Source organism: Fistularia commersonii, chromosome 20 (genome assembly GCF_037954325.1).
Source record: "Fistularia commersonii isolate RoL2024-O1a breed Wild chromosome 20, RoL_Fcom_v1.0, whole genome shotgun sequence".
Lineage (NCBI taxonomy): Eukaryota > Metazoa > Chordata > Actinopteri > Syngnathiformes > Fistulariidae > Fistularia > Fistularia commersonii.
Window position 1 is genome coordinate 9,541,221 of NC_141303.1, and position 17,828 is coordinate 9,559,048.

General features: G+C 40.6%; 1 protein-coding gene across 2 annotated transcripts in view; it reads left to right on the forward strand.

Annotated features, from left to right (window-relative positions):
* Positions 1-4,256: 4,256 nt before the first annotated feature.
* The window catches only part of fndc1 (fibronectin type III domain containing 1), a 38,822-nt gene continuing 25,250 nt past the window's right edge, over positions 4,257-17,828 (forward strand). Inside the window, exons 1-7 of one of the 2 annotated variants that reach the window (XM_086167268.1) lie at positions 4,257-4,362; positions 10,485-10,679; positions 12,173-12,241; positions 15,706-15,936; positions 16,229-16,327; positions 17,189-17,306; positions 17,391-17,578. In XM_086167268.1, the coding sequence (XP_086023394.1) occupies positions 4,290-4,362; positions 10,485-10,679; positions 12,173-12,241; positions 15,706-15,936; positions 16,229-16,327; positions 17,189-17,306; positions 17,391-17,578 (973 nt within the window). In that variant the 5' untranslated portion in view covers positions 4,257-4,289. Of the gene's footprint in view, positions 4,363-10,484; positions 10,680-12,172; positions 12,242-15,705; positions 15,937-16,228; positions 16,328-17,188; positions 17,307-17,390; positions 17,579-17,828 lie in introns of those variants that run through there. The other variant, XM_086167269.1, reaches the window with a different exon arrangement.

A 17,828-nucleotide genomic window follows, 5' to 3' on the forward strand; every position in this document is an offset into this window, starting at 1 on the left:
TCATGTTTCCTTTCGTGTTTTTTCGTCTGTCTATCACTTCTGTCCTCCATTTCCATGCTGCAGTCATTGAAGAGGAAACTGCCAAGATATTTAGAAGATTCTGTAACTCCATCTGAATTGTTGGAGATGGTGAAGGTTGGTGGGTGAGGTGGATGAGTAGCTGGCCACTGGCACAGTACTTCGGTCTTTGCTACATTTACAGAGAGAACCAGTCTGCCACAGGCACTTGCAGCAGCTGTGAGTACAGCTTGACATGATTCTGGTGACTGGGCCACAACTGCACAGTCGTACGCATACAGTAGCTCAATGATGTGTTCAGAGGTAATTTTTGTGACAGCCTGAAACCTACAAACCCAGGTTAAAAGGTTTCCGTTGAGTCTGAACTCCACCGTTATCCCACTGCCCTTCTTGATTCTCTCATTTAACAGTAGTGTCACAGATGGCAGGAACATTTCAAATAGTGCTGGAGCAAGGACACATCCCTGACACACACTAGTACAGACACTAAATGGATCAGATTCCTGGCATCCAGTAGTGACACTTGCCATCATCCCAATGTGGAACTGTTGGAGGGGTGAAACAAATTTTCTTGGGCAGCCAAATTTAAGGAGGATACTCCAACAGAGAGCGCCCTGTTGATGGTGTCAAAAGCCTTTGACAGGTCCATGAAAGTCATGAAGAGGTCTTGGTTTTGTTCCCTGCCTGTCTCCTGAAATCACTGCTGTAAAGACCACAGTGCTTCTGTTCCTTCTGAATCCAACTCTGATTCAGGCAGCTGTTGCTCTGAGATATTATCCACCAGTCTGTTCACCATAACTTTGCCAGCCATTGCAAGTAGTGAAATGCCATGGCTGTTGCCACAGATGGACTTGCCTCTGTAGATAGTGATGATGCTTGCATCCCTCCACTGCCGAGGGACCGTTTCATGCTGCCAGACATCTGCAATAAAGAGGTAGAGTGTGCAAATGCAACTGTAGCCTCCATCTTTGAAGATCTCTGCAGGGATGTTATTAGAACCAGGGGCCTTGTTGTTCTTCAGCGATCTTACTGCACATCTAACCTCCTTAAAGGTTGAAGGGAGATCAAGGTCTTTGACATGGGGCTGAACAGGAAGCTCATCCATCACTGAGGGGTCTGTTGGGAAGCACTGGTTCAGGAGGGCTTCAAAGTTTTCCGCCCATCTGTTGGTGATGAGCTTCTGGTCTTCGATGAGGGTTGTACCATCAGGAACCTTTAGGGGAAAGTCTGAGCAGTTTCTTGGGCCAAAGATGTTTTTCATTGCATTATAAAAGTTGTGCATATTGTTCTTATTGGCATATGATTGTTTTTTTTTGTTTTTTTTTTGATGCCCGCCACTTGTTCTGCAGGGCACACAGTCTTGACTGCAGCTCTCTCCTACATGTTAGCCATTTCTGCCAGGAGTCCAGCTGATGAGGGGTTGTTGAGTACAGTGCTGTATGCTGCATGCTTTTTTCAAGTGTGGTGCTGTATCATCATTAAACTGGTCCTGGTGTTTTCTGCTTTGGTGGCCAATGGATTGGGCTGCTGCCTCATAGAGCCTGAAGCTGGCAGGGCATATTTTCACATGGAACCTAGGCATAATTATTTGATGGTCTGTCCAGAACTCTGCACCTATCATTGCACCGGTAAGCACAATGTCTTACATCACAATCTCTCACAATGATGTGGTCCAAAAAGTGTCAGTGTTTGGAGCGTGGGTGCATCCAGGGTATTTTGTGTCTATTTTTGAGCTGGAAGAGGGTGTTTGTGATGGTTAAGTCATGTTCAGTGTGACAGTCGTGACATTCTGTCCACGACATGGTGGCTACCTTTGCAGCAACAGGGCGGCTCTGGGCGCTCTCACATGTTTGAGCACGCAACAAACAATTTCTTTCACATGCTGACTGCGGAACTGGGCAGACAGGGTGGAGGTGCTAAGCTTTTTGTAATGTTCCAAGCTGTTGGCGGGGCCCTTCGGTGGCAAAAGGGTGCCTTCAAGGAAAAAGGGAGCATTTGTTGTGTGGGGGATGAAAGATATGGCCCAAATCAAGTCACCTAGTTCAATCACTTTATACACCATTGCAATGTTTTACATTTTAATATCCTTGGTGGCAGGCTGTTGCTGTAGGTATTAATGAAATATCCATTTAATACATCGTAGTCTGTTATGTCGTTTTTTGTGTTTGTCGATTGTTATGAGTTCCCCCTTTCATGTAGTAATGGTTTGTCCATCTTCTATGTTTATGTCCGTCTAGTTGTATGTTCAAATGATGGTTTGTTTGATCTTGTTGAGTACATGTCCACCAGGGCTTAGTAAGTGTTCTTGGGACATAGAGACTGTTTTTATCACAGTGGATTTGTAAGTTTTCTTGCTTTTCTTTTTGTTCCAAAAACAGTATTCTTTTTTGTAGATACCAAACATGAAGAAAAAAAACATACATATGTTTGGTGGATATTTTGTTGCTTGAGTTTGCCCCAAGCTAACAAAGCATTTTGTATAGATTTATCTGTTGCCGCCGCATTTTTGGTCTGATCCACCAACTCCGAGAGGGATCTGCTCCTCCATTTCGACACATTCAGCACAGATACTTAACAGCTGCAGGCCATTGGCATTAGCCTAACCAATAACGTGACTCCCAATGATTCCATTCCACACCATGTTGTCCTTCTCCACACTGGCATTGAAATCACCCAATAATCACCCAATCACCTCCTAGGGTATGCAACAGAGGGCCTCATCTAATGCTTGGTAGAAGTGGTTCTTCACGTCCTCCTTCGATGGGAGAGATAGAGCACAAGCACTCAGATCCCCTGCCAAGTTAGCCTGAGGCTGCAAACCTCCAGTTACCATGTGTGCCACCAGGAGGCTTGGCAAGGGCCTTGGTGATAGAGATGCTTTGTACTGGCAGGAGACTGATGCATGCCTCTCCATTCAACACAAGGGCTAGCCAGCAGCAGTTCTGAAAGCAGGAAGTAGCAAACAGACAGGAAGAAGGCATGCGGCTTCCCTCTAACTACTGCTGTAAAGGCATCACAGCACCCTGTGTTCAGGACACACACACACACACACACACACACACACACACACACACACATACACACACACACACACACACACACAAACAAGCAAACAAACACACACACACACACACACACACAAACAAACACACACACAAACACACAAACACATAGTTGTTTTCTCATGCAGATGCAGGGTTAGGCCAGCAGAGAGAGGTGTTGGTCCGAAGTACTGTCAAGTCAATTTGATTATAAATAAATAAATGACCACACATGCGTACATTGCACATTGATAATTGCACTTGGATACTAAGCAAAAATTTGCAAATGTGACCTTTATGACGAAATGTCTTTCTGTTTTGACAGTATCACAGACACTTATTGAATTCAATACAAACTTATTAAATTTAGTCCCCTGTTTATTGAAAATAAAGCTTGGAATGGTCCTTTTGAAAAGATATTTTGTATTTTGAAATATTGTGGTAAACTCATGGCCCAATTTACAGTACATGGTTACTTTTCTGATATTAAATCTGCTCAGTGATGCTTTTGGCCAGTGAGTGTGTGAATACGAAAAGCTAATATTGATTATCAGATTTTGCAAGACATTTCCTTGAAAAGCCTAAAGGCTCTTTGGGACTTTTAACAGCTCGAGTGAGGATCATACCCATAATTTCAGACAAACATTTGTTCTGCTGATATCATCAGTCTGGTTCGACAGTTTAACTTTTCATTTAGTAGTCTTAATTACTTGCATGGAAAATTGCAGGAATAGTGAATTGCCCAGGTGAGATCATCTGTTGGGAGCCTTGGCCCAGACTGATGTTCTTTCACACCTGGCGTAGTGATGGCTCCGAGGCACAGATTAACCCTAAACATGACCAGGGCTGCAAGAACTTGGCCAAAAGAAAATGGAAAATGGTAAAAACGTTTTTTTTTGTACAACATTCAGTACAAGTGAATGGGAACAATATAAGCTTTTGTAATTAAGTCGTGAAAGACTTGCAGCTCAGCCTGTCCAAAAGCTCAGAACGGAAATATTTTGTTTTTGCCAGCTTTTTTTTTTTTTTTTCTCAGTTAATTCATCTTCTTACTGGCAAAGGAGACAGGTGGTTCTTATATGGCTTTGCCATCGTTCTCAGAAAGTCCAGATCATCCAGTGGGAGAGACAGACGCAAGTTGAGGGGTGAAAACCCGCCGTCTGATAAGAGGGGAGGGCTGCTGCGTCCGGCAGCTGCGTGGCTCTGCAGAAGCAGCGCGCCAGACTCACTATGGCTTTAGCTGCGTGCAGGACGCTTTTGGCGCTCTTTGTCACATTTTGTGCACCGGAACGCGGATGGACAGGTAATCGATGTATTTACATTTTGAAACAGCAGGTGCAAAGCGCGGTTGCTCTGTGAAAAACGTGCAGGTGTGGTCCCCGCATTTAGTTGGGCTGCAGGTTGCAAAGCAGAAACGTTGGCTCTAGATACGAATAACTTTTTGTTCAACTAAATGCATGCTTAATAGTGCATCCACGAATTTATTCAGAAAACTACCAGAACTCAATTTTCAGCAAGGGAGGTGATTTTCTTTTGGTAAATGAAATGCAATATCTGCAGATATTCGAAGTGTACTTGAATATTTACTTCACAGAGTTGTGTTTCAAATAGGATTTGCAGATGTGAATGGACTTGTGTGACTGAGCAATTACCCATAAGGCTTACTTTGACAGTATTTAATCGTTGTAACTTTATGGGAGGAAAATGTGATTCAGGACTCAGCAGCAGTTCCGGACTAAGTACTTACCTCATACAGTAGTCTCATGCTGGAGTAAGTGGGACCCAAAAAATAGAACATGATGACAAACGTCTGGGTTTGTCAACCAGAGGCTTTACTGTGGGTGGTATCAGGCCAAATCAGTGAGTAATCCAAATGATTGTGATGAAAGGTAACATGCATCTATAATCTAATTTCATAGGAGAATACCAGTGGAGGTCCCTGAAATTGTTTTTTTCTCATATCCACCCAGTCCAGAGTCATGGTTGATTTACTGTCTGCTTTAATGCAAAACCACTTCCACTCAGGACTGTAGTCAAATTTACTCACTTGAGGCACAGAAACAGCTATTGAATATTTGGATGGCTGCATTGATTCCTTTGTTAGATCTTTTATTTATTTTTTATTTAAGACTACAATGGGGAAACACTATCACGGGTATAATATTACATCATATTATACATATAAAAACACATTTTATGTTAGATGCACCCCAGAGCAAACCTCCTGATTAAATTGGAATATTCTTGAAAAAAGTATAATATGTATATTCTGACTAGCAGGCAGCCAGATGGCCACCAGCATATTTAAGATGTTGGTATTTAGTTGAACATAAAGTTTTGTCATGAGCTAACCACATGCCGATGCCAAAACAATTATCAATCCCAGTATCAATTTGATGTGAAAACTGATGACAGCTGATAAGGACTCTTGGATCTGTTGTAGCTAAAAACATTGGCCTCACAATGTCATAGTAACACATTTTTTTAAATGTGGTAAATTTGCAATTTGTTGTGTTCAAGTCCAGTATGAAACAGAACTTTCACAATGCTGGCTTTCAGTGTCAGCTGGCATTTTCAAACAAAAGTAACAGCAATCCAATGTCAAGTCCAGTATGTGATATTGACCTGATGTCTGACATGATATTGGCATCTGTGAGGGTTTCATGCAGACTTTAAGTACAAAATTACGTCCAAATTTATATTTTCCCCAACTCCTCTGCAACTTATGTTGTCCGCTTATTTTGTTAGATGATCTATGTGTCTCAGCATCAATAGCTTGAAATTCAGTTTCCCTCCGACCCATTTTCTTAAGAATGATTTTTACTGGGCATTTCATGCCATTTTTTCCTTCACCCCCTCGTTAACATTCATTTACTTATATGCAGCTGTACCTGGGGACTACTTTGCACAATCACAGTTCACTGCTGCTGGCAGTTGAGCTGTGCCACTGGTACAGTTAAGTTAAATGCCTTCCTCCTGGGCTTTTTGACAGTAGTTGTGAAGGGAGAGAAGGGTGTTGCTCATTTACCTTCTCCACTCACTTGTCATCAACTTGTCAGCCTAATGTTTGTCAAACCAGTGGATGGAATTGGGCTCATGGGAGTATCCTGACACCTTGGTTGGAGGCACTGCAACAGGGAAGGACAGAGAGAAAAGAGAACAGGAACAGTCTATATGGACAATAAATAATGGCAGTTTCTTCCATGCTGCCAGTCCACCAGATCCTGGAAAGTAGGAAAGAGTAAATGGGACAGTGAGTGAGGGGAAATAGGGAATCATGTCCTTGCAGGCAACTGGAATTCAATTTCTCTGCTCCAATTAGCATGCTGGAATTCTTCTGGTGCAGCACTTGACATGTCTCACGTACAACTTTCTGTATAAGGGCTTTCATAAGGTTAACTTTTTTCAGGATTGATTTGAAATGGCCTGTTTGAGAGCAGCAGCAAGTTTTAGTATTTTTTAGCATTAATGTTTGATCACCTGATGAAGATTAAATTCAGCACTTCCTGCAGTCTGCATATGGTCTTCCTGTCGAACCTGTCAGCCATGGCATGTATAGTGTCATGATGTCATGTGTTGGCACAGCTCCAGTAGTTTTAACCAGTACCACCTGGGCTATTAACAAACCTGTCACAAGATTGTTGATTTCGGAAGTTTGCTTCAGGAGGACGTGGCATTAATGATAACTATTAATGATAATATGTCAGCTGTTCCTCTGATATTCCTGGGATTCATTGATGCAACTGCAGACATATGCTCACTTTGTCATAAAGCAGACACAGTAGACTGATTTGCAAGCATTTACTGAAGGTCAAACGTGAGACAAGCAATAGACCGACAGAAGGGCTGGAAAGAATTCTTTGGCCCCCGGCATGACTTGACACCAGCCACCACCTAGATGCTCAGTGAGCCAGCCAAAGAACTCTATGACTCATTTTGTGTGATTGGAAAAACAAAATTTGGTTCCTGTTATTTTCTCCAGATTTTAGAGATGTCTGTTAAAGCCAAATGATTCAAGTGAAAATGTTTTTGAACTCTGACGGACAAACTCCTTTCTGTACTGATCCAATAATTAACACAAGTAACTGTTTAAAATCCATATCTTTCCAAAAGAAAGAGAGGATGCAAATGTTATCGATTTACTCATACATGGACGGAATAAAACTACAGAAAGGATGAGCGATTCAGATGCCAGCTCACAGGGTCTGATGCCCTCTTCAGGACGACCTTGCGATACTAACAAACACTTGCCTCCAGTTTTTACATAGAGAAAACAATGTAAAAACAAAAAAAGGGCGGCCGAGAGATTTGTCTCCAACCTCTCAAATATTTTCAAAATGAAAAAAGGGAGGCCCAGATCGTATTAACATAAAAACACTTGGAAAAATCTTCTAAAAACATCTCACTCAGCTCCTCCTTAAATATCTATGTTCTGGATATATGATTTATCTATTTATTTGATCCTTATACAGCCAAGCTGAATGAAATTCTGTTTATGTCATGCACAACATCAAACATATTATTAATGACAAACTATAAAGAGGCACAATCATTGTTTTCCCGTTGTTCTGTAGAAGGTTTTCTCAAACTGTTTCTTCAGTTTCCATTAGTACAAGACATCTGGAATCAAAGCTGTGAATTATCTTGAGTAGATGCCATACACTTTTAAAAAGTTAAACTGAATATCACATCATGATGGAGGCTGCAAAAAAGCCGTAATTAAAAAGAGTTAAAAAGTGGGAAAATAAACTAAGGTCAACTAACTGGTTGTAAATGTGGAAAAATATGCAACAAATTTAAATTGGGTGGAGTGACTGTTTTGACTAAGCCGATTGAAAATCAGTTGGTTAAACAGTGATTCATAATCCAAAACTGAAACTGCTGTTCAAACAGGCTGGGGCTACAGAGAACAAAAGGAGGGAACACAAAGTCCTCTTAAAAAGAAAGTTTGGGACAGTTATTTACATCAAATGGCATACTCATGCAGGCTGTGTTTGGGGTCTGTGTCTGTGCGTCTGTGTTTTTTGCTAAGTGAAGTAGTGAATCCTGCAGATATGAGACTCAAGAGAGCAGAAGTATTTTTCAACATAGTGTCATAGGTGTCTCCAGGGCTTACCTATACATGCTCTTTCTGTTTTCTTTCTCCTTCGCACACACACACAGACACAGACACAGACAGATGCAGACCCAGACACAGACACAGACACAGACGCAGACACAGACACAGACACAGACACAGACAGAGACTCACACTGATACTCTTCTGCAGTCAAATACGCAAACAAACTTAATTTTATAGATATAAGCAATGACATAATGATTCCCTGGCCCCACCCTCATTTTTCACATGCTTAATACTTTCCACTGTCTAACTCAGCCATACATTATCTGTCTTTCCATTTGACATTTCTCAAATGCAGCACATACAACGTTTTATTTTTGTTTTGGTTTCCCCTGGTAACTCTCTTAAACCTCACATTGTAGGACTGGGATGTTAGAGCCATTTACTTACGTAACTGCTTCACAAAAAATGTTTATTCTTGGGTTGCAAATATGTGTCTGCTGCTCTTGAAGGAGTATTAGTTAAATTAGAAATTTGTGGTTTGCAGCTGGATAGAGATACACTTGATGGGGCCAAATCAAGATGAATAGTTCCTTCTCAATTTTCCTCCCAGTGTAATTCATGGGCACAAAGGGAAAACAAGGGAAGTTGTTAAAGAGAGTGTCCACAAACACCTGATGAACATGATTTTAACTGCATTCATAGAGAAGCAATTGGGGGGACTTGTGCTTCTTTCTTTGATTGGGAAGCACTCCTTCATGTGCTCAGTCTCACATGGCTATTTGTCTCTCTGGCTAATGTGGTGCTATCCATAACCAGCAGAACCCTTAAGGTTTCATCACACACTAAAACTTAAACATTGTAGGTCTCCAATGAGTTGTCACCACCTGTCAGCTGCAGAATGGGGGTCCCGAACTTTTTTGTGGGGACTGAAATCGTGGGGACTGGAAGTTCACATCCAGCTGGGTGCACACCTGCAAACAGAGAAGATTTGGAATGATGAAGTGATTTTGTGACAATGCTGATCCACAACTGCGGCTGTTAACCTCTTTGGGAGCACAAAGAGGAGGAGACCCTGCTGGTTAAAAGATGCAATCGTCCTTCTGACGAATATTTTTAACAGCAAAGAGCAATGATAATTAACGTTGCACTTTACTGTTTTGATATCCCCTAAATATAGAAGTGATATTTGCTTTTATAAAATTAATTTCAGGACCAATTAACTCTTCTTTTGACAGGTTATTGATCATTGACTACATTCAGACCTCAGTAAGGGAAAACCATGGTTAACATTTCCCAGTATCAGATGCACACAATTGTTCCTTAATAGCTTCCCTTATGATTAACATGTGGCTATAATTCTGCACAGTGCTGCTTTGCACAAGTCCGAATGCCAGCATGCTCACATTATCAACCTTAAGTGTCCCAGCTTTACTCCATAAAACATGGAATTTTACCTTAGGGCAGTGCTTTGTGAGCTGCCCTATAAATGCTTCTCATGGGGTCACTCTTGGTCACCTGAGTAAAACTGAAGAATCAGAACCAATGTTTTTATACTCGAATCTCAGTCTGAACCCAAAACTGAAACGACATTTTCAATTATCCATTAATTTCCATCCATTAAAATCTGAAGTTTTTTTCAGATCTGAGTGAAGTACAACATTTTGGAAAATCTACCTGATGCCAAGTAAATGTGACGCTAATAAAAAATATAGTTTAACATGTAGAAAACATGATCTTCTGGTGATATGTGGTTGAATGCGACAGAATCTCCATATTATCACAATAATCTCAACATAACAAGCAACATCTCTATCATTACATCACTGCTTAGTGGTTAATTAATTTTGTTAGGAGTTCAGCATTTGAGTAACTTTAATTTTGTATTAATATAATGCTCTATAGGGGGTATTTTAGACCAGTTGAATCGACTGTGTAATGATATGACAGAATTATTTATTGATTTAATTAATTATGTTTGCCAGAGAACGTCCTGAATATAACATCTCAACAGCATTGTAAATGCATTTACATTGACAGAGGAACAGAAAGGCTCTTTATCCTCCTCAGATGAAAGGTGGTTACTTTATCCTTTTTTATTTGTTTGTATCGTGTAAAACTCAGCAATGGCAGAATTGAGAGTGAGCTTTTGGCATCAAAGTAACTCTCCATAAAATGAGTGGTAATTTTCTAGCTGCCTCACCCAAAGTTTTAGTTTTACCAGCATCAAAGTTTCTTAAAGTGCCGAGCACACTGCGTTTATTTCAAAGTAAATTATCCATGGTAGTATTTAAGTCTTACCTGATAAGTCTGAAACTTAACTCTTTCAGTGGTGAAAGCATAAGGCACCCTTTGCTTTTCAGCCGAGAAGCCACTGCGGCCACATAATGGGAAACATGCAACTTTGGACAAGGACCCGAGGGAGGGCTGGGAGCCAACTATCCATCTCGATGGAAGACCGGTGGACCGTTTTGTCATCAGCACCAATAAACCTGTGAGGACTCACCGCTTCACAAAAATGGGAAAAGACAGCCAATCTCAACCAATTGAGGATGTAGGTAAGACAGAAAAGAATCCATAGTTAAAAAGAGTGGGTGACAAAACGAGGAAGATGTGAGACACAAGAGGCTTCGAGCCTTTGCTCACGTCTGCTAGAATCAAGTAGACCCAAAGGAAAACGTGTTTATTACCGACCTGAAAGTGCTATTAGCACAGTTGGACAACACTACAATTTAGAGGGGAAAAAATGGGATGCAGTGCAAGAAAATTAGTTTGGATGACAGTTTTGAAGTGACGTTGCTGAGTTCTGCACTTTCTCAAGACGAGCGCCAAGAGCAAGTAGATGTGCAAAGCTGTGTGCAATGTAGAGACAGCAGGGTGTGATCATATGCAAAAGCATGTGGTGATGTGTGAGTCTACATTTATGACTGTTTTATTTTATCTGCGATAAATTCAACACTGGACTTGATGCTCTCCAAGTTGGCCAGAGAGAAACAAAGAATTTAGGAAACAAGTCAGAAAGAAGGAATGAAGGAAAGAGGGCACTGGGGTTTTGAGCTGCAAGGGACGAACTGTAGTGAAGCAAAGAAGTAGACGGTGGTTGTTTAAGGATTTGAAATGGGACTATTTTTACATCTTAATTCCTTGCTAAATTAAAACTGGGCTTTTATGTTTCTCTATGCAATGAGTTTGCTGTTTCAACACAGTTGAAGTCTGTTTTTGCCATTATTGCATTTTCTGCCTCAGAACTTTAGAACCATATTACATCATCAGCTAGCTCCCTTTTAGACAACCCAGCCCTGAGACTGTGTGTGTTGTGATCACTTATACAAGCTCAGTGTGAGTGTTCAGTGATGACCGTCTTGGATTGTGCATCAGTGAATGCATTCGTGCATCCTGATGTTCATATGTGTGAATATTGTGAAGCTCAGTGTGCACTGTGGCTGCCTTTTAGTCTGTCCAACTCTGGTGCAGTTTTGCGCTAAACGTCTGGCAATGGATCTCTGTCTCAGCGTTGCCTTTCCAGAAATTCCTTGCACATCATGTGATGTTCCCTCAGCAGCATGAGAGCAGCATTGGTCGTCATAAATAACATTGTACATCTTGCCTCCACATCATGAATGTGTCTCGCCAGTCCCTGTTAGAGACACAAAGGAAGATTTACTTTGACTTGTTACGATCAAGAGGGAATAAGACGGGGACGAGCAGGAGTGAGAAAAAGAATTCACTGATATTGGGAAAATGAAAAAGCCATTCGAGAAGGTGACCTTGACTTAACTTGTGCCCCAAAGAAACAAGTAAAAATTGCAGGCTGTAGAGTCAGAGCAAATGATTTGCTAATTAAATTCCAAAATCTAGGATGTAATCTTGGCTTTTCATCAATCAGTGAGACAGTCCAAACATTGTCATTAATCTTGATCCTGGAGGCTTACTTCAACAGCTTTTGTGAGACTACAGGATTTTTTTCATATTTTTCTTTTTCTTTTATAGGCTTCTCTAATGACTATCAACTGTCAAGTTAACTACAAATTATTGTTGTCTATTTATTTAGAGCCTGAATGGGTTAACCTAGATGGCTTTGCTGTGCTGGGAGGTGTACCTGTCAGTAATTTGTCAACAGGTAAGTTGTATTTCATATTTAATTACCCCCCAACCGCATTGAACATGTGTGACCAGCTGGCTGTATTTGAAGATTAAGTAAAATGATTGTTAAAAATAAACGATCTAAATTCTATCTTAAAAAAAATCACATTCAATTGTTGCATAAGTCAACTAAATATTAAAACCACACAGTTTGGAACAAAATACTTGATGAGTTCAAGGGTGCTGTTTATGACTTCTTTCTTATTAACAGGCAGAGAGGGGCTTTTTGCGTGTGGTCACCCCCGGGATAATCCAGGGCTGTTTGAGTGTGTAAAACTATCTGACCGAATCCAAACAGAGCTGCAGCTGTCATCATGGATATTAAAATTTTAACTGAACTCTGTCACACAATGTCTGCTTGGCTTCTTTTTAGATTATTATGAGTATTTATTTGCTACCAAGTGTCTGTGTGTATTACCCTTTATTTGTTAAACTTCAAAGAAAAACAAATATTTTTTTCCAGATGTTTTCCTCATCACCAATCCAGAGTGTTTTAGGTGCGTGAGGGTTGCATTAATTATCACATATTAGCCTGTCATTTCTTTCGACAGACTGTGAGGTGGAATGGAATTTGCATCCTACAAATACGATCTAATCGCTTGTACTATTTTCCATCAGGCCACATATTGACAGTGGAACTTGCCAACAGTTTACAGCTGACTGATCTTAATCATTAAATTTGACCTCAAAGGTGTGTGCCTTTACTGCCAGTTTTCATTTTTAAGTTATTTATCAACTGTAGAAGTGTTTGACACTTGATGATAGTAGATAAATTGAAGTATTTTAATGAAAATGTATAATGAAAGACAAAAAGAAGGGAGGAAAGAAAGAAAGAAAGAAGACTTCAGGGTGGAATTTAGCACAACATACAATACAAGCATTTAATGGCGCCCGTGCTCTCTGACACGCAAGCTCAAATATTTTGCTATTAGTTTGTGGTAGAGCTGCTCTGAGGATGCATACTGCTCATGCTTGTTGAGCTGAAACTAGCTGTGGTGGATGTATCAGAGCATGGAGACTTTCTCATCAACTATCGGTAAATTGTTTTGATATCAAAGTTAAAATGTTTCACTCATGCCATCCTTTATCATTGAATTAATGGCCAGTATTTCTTTGCTTCAGTGACTCACAGTATATCTCCTGTATGTAAATAGTTACCTGTTCTTTCTTCATCCAGGTTTTTCCTTGACCATTAATGCCACATGAGCCTGTTGACTGCTATGCTCACAACTCCTGGCCAGCTCTCTACAACTTCCCCTGCTCCACGCTCCACCCTAGCTTCTGCCAGCCTCCCTTGTCTGCCCGCTTCTGCCACAGGAGGGGCTGAACGTATAGATTTGGACAACTCAATTCAATGGCAAAAAATTGGATCTAACCAAAAAAAGGCAATGGCTGTGTTTCATTTCCCCTTCAGCTTGTCTGTCCCAAAGCTAGGCTCCAACCTGTTACTACAAAGCTTAGGGCACTGCTTTTCTCTCAAGACCAGTCAGTCAGTCTCTCCAAAAACATAGCCTTAGCCAGTCTCCTCAGTGGTTAGACATCAGCAAAACTCTCTTAGGCTTAGTCTGAGCCAGTTCTTCCTAAAAATAGTCCTTCACCAGTCTTTGCTGAAACTTGCTTCAGTCGATCAAAAATAAGTTGCCGTCACCATGGCTGGTGGGGATTTCATCATCCTTTGCCAAGCATCATCACAGGTCTCTTGATGCCTATTCATGCCAATGTTCCAGCTGGCTTCCAGTTATCCTACAAGTCTAGTCTTTACACAATTTAGTTCAACTTGTCTGGCTTTATTGGCTTGACATTTCAAATGTACTGCCAAAGTATAGTCACAAAAACAAGACTGTCCTAAATTGCATTCTAAATAGTCTGGTAGCAGTTAGCCACTCCGATTCTTATCAACCATTAGTTTTGCACCTTGCTAAATGTGGAATGGAAGTGGTATTTTTAATAACCTTTCCCTGAGTACTAAATATCCTTCTCCCTTAGGTTGCATTGTGCCATGAGAAAAAAAACTGTTATTAACAGGTTGTTCCGCTTAGCCCCAGAGTAAGCGTTTTCTTCTGGTGTCTATTTGAATATTTCCCACCGGCAACAACTTGGTTCCCTGCTCCTTTCTTCTTGTATCTCCTAGTCCACTCCTATCTTCAACCTGTCTGTTTTGTCTTCCCCAGTAACCATTCCTTTTCCCCGACAATGAAAGCACTTTCCCCTTCCATACTGTGTGATTGGGTCGAGTAATGAACTAAACCTTCCAGGAAATAACAGACAGGATTTGGCAGTGAGAGCAATGTGGAATCAGTGGTTTAGTGGTCCGTGGCATGACAACCTGGGCCAAACTATTCCCATAGACGGTTTTCCAGAGAGAGCGAAAGAGAGAGAGAGAAGAAAATAAGGCAAAGTAGAAATTGTCTGATTAAAACCAAATGGGGTTATTTCTGATTAAGTACAGCAGCTAATGTGAGGAAATATTCTCAAACAACAACCATGGGTTAGAGACCGAGGTGGAAGCAAATACGTGGCCGAATATGTTACTGACTAGCTGTATTTTAGATACTTGAAAAATATACAAAGTACCAATATAATAATTCTTTACAAATTTAAAAAAAGTTGCTATGTAATGTGGAACTTATTGAATTAATAATGCAATTATTTGTAAATAAGACTACTGCCAATTAATTATTATTGACTTAAATGTTTCCTCATACCTTGCTTACACCTGCTCACATAAATGTATTGAAGGGAGGACATTCTGTTGGCAACTGGACAAGAACAATAATCTCCACGTCTACAGAGATCAGAGGGATGATGTGAAAAATGAAATGCCAGATCTTAAAAAAGTCAGAGAGACAGTTGATGTTTTTACCAGTCAATGTTCTTTCAATCCAAGGGAGGAATTTTGCTACCCGGAGTAGAGAGCGCAGACCAGAGAGACCAAGAATGTCATTCTGAAAAAAAAAAAAAAAACACATTTAAAAACATTCCTAGCTTGCTAAAAAGGTACCACATGAGTGTTTTCAGTTCCTCTCTGTGTTGGATAAAGCTTGGCCCAGCTTACCTATACACTGGCATCACAGAAAGGTTGAAGAGACAAGAATGAAGATGGGAGAGGAGGAGGCTCTCGTGCCAGATTAGTTGATTCTGAGGTGTCTATCGCTGAGCCACTTTCGGGGGGAATAATTCAGAAGACAGAACACCCAGAGTTGGAGTTGATAAAAGGTGACATAAATAGTACCATATCATATCCATTTCCAAACTGTCAGCTTCGCATACTGGATCAAAACAATACGGTATATGACTATGTATCGGACCAGATGTGTTTAAGAGTCATTTTCAATTGAAATTTCAAATGTCATCAGGCAAATCCGGCAGAAACAAAAAATCATAAATTAAATTTGATGTCAGACAGATAAACCATCAACTCTTCCCTTTTCTCTATGACAGTTCCAGCCAGGTCTATAGACACCGCTGCCAGGCATCAGCCCTCAGTCAGACGTGCCACCAGGGTAGACAGAACAGCTCATCCTTTGGGAGTGTCAAACACAAGAACACAAAGGAGGGCTCCTCAGTCATCTTCTGGTCCCAGGCAACCAGACACTCCCATGCAGTATCGGAGACGCCAACATCACACTCAGCCTCAATCTGACCAGAGGAACCGCTTCTCACCCAAATTAAGTAAGATGACCTACATATTATTCCAAAAAAATAAATGAGCAGAGACTTTGGTATATGTAAAATACAATGCAGATGGATGATTTTAAGTTGGATATAGTTCACATTGAGCTGGAAAGTAATCTTGGAGTAAATACCTTCAATTTATGTGACTAATTTGACGCATGTTTATTATAAGCACTGTAAATGAAAGTTAACATTACTGAGGAAAAAAAAGTTTAAACATTTATTTGTGTTATCTTTAGTGTCCATAGTGTAAACCCTGGCCATCCTTGGTATCCCTTTCTATTCATAGCATCTGAGTCCGTTCATGTGGTGTCACTGCAGGCACAGAAAGCCCAGGGCCAGAGTGCATCTGCTAACAGAGCAGCCAAAACCAAAACAACCACACCAGGTACCTACTGGTTTCTATTGAAACGCTTCATTACTCTTAACTCTCATCTTGTTTTCATAATGTCAATATTTCATTATTATTTGTCAAATCAGCTTCATGAAAACAGGGTGAAGTTAATAGTCCTTGGTTCACATATTCAGCCTTTGCATGGCCTCCATAAGCATGTAAAAAGGAATTTCTGATTCTTGTCTACTTTAGAGATTTAATTGATTTCCTTGTTGACATATTTATTACTTATTTACCATAGTTTTAATGCAAGTGAGAGAAAGAAATGTATGAAAATATCTTTCGGTATGGTAAAAAAATGTTCCCAATAATGCTTTTATTAACTGGTATCATATATTTGGAAATCATGTTGACACACAAATTTATCAAACTGCAATCTGTTATTGTTAGAAATCATCAAAGGCAAACTTTATGAGGATTAGATGCCCTAGCAGTTGCAGCAACAGTGACCTAAATCATCTTCATTTGTCAGACATAAACTTATACAGATGAATTTGAGCTCTGTGGTGGCCCCTTACATTTGGGAACCAAATTGAGTTCAATGATCATCCCTTGGCTAGGGACAATGACGGAGCAATTAAACTAAAGCCCTGAATCAGGGGAACATGCAAACTCCACACAAAACCGCCTCCGGCCAGCACTGAAGGGAGGACCCTCTTTCTGTGAGGTGACACTGTTAAAGACCGAGCCACTGTGCTGGCCCTTTACATCCCAGCAGTTCCATGATTCAAAGCAGATGTGTGAACCAGAGGTAACACTAGAACATTAGATTCTTTTGAATCTGAAGCCTCAAATTTTAGTGTGTGTGTGTGTGTGTGTGTGTGTGTGTGTGTGTGTGTGTGTGTGTGTGTATAGAACCACCTGAGTATCAGGCCGAGGACATAAGTGTCAGAGTTATGTCTCATCAGTCAGTCCTCATCTCCTGGAGAGACCCTGCTCTTGAAATTGGGATGGTTGAACCCAGTGTACCCAGGTGAGAATCATGGTGTAAGAAGTAAGTGATTAATAGAGGAATTTTAACCATTGGAACAAATAAAACATTTTCCTCCCAACATAGATTTTACACAGTTAGGTACCGGGAGAAGGGGGAGTCTGCACGCTGGGAATACAAGGACAGTACCCAGAGGAGAATGCTCATAGATACTCTTTCTGCGGATGGCATGTACGAGTTCTCTGTCAGAATCTCAGAAGGACAAAATCAAGGGAAGTGGAGTGTGTCCGTCTTTCAAAGGACCCCTGAATCAGGTAGGAGAAGCCCTTGCATGTTAAAAATTGGTGTTCAACACAAAGCAGCTGATTGTTATTTTAAGAAGGCAAAGCTCAGTAAAAAGACAACTAAATCTGCCAAATTTTTGGTTTCAGAGAGTGCCAGGGAAATTCATAACGCTATTGTGATAGCGTTTGATAACATGTAACCTAGAGAACATGGTTGCTTTGTACACAAGTACATTAGCAGCCCAGCTGCTTATTGCTTGCAATAAAATCAAGCCATGTT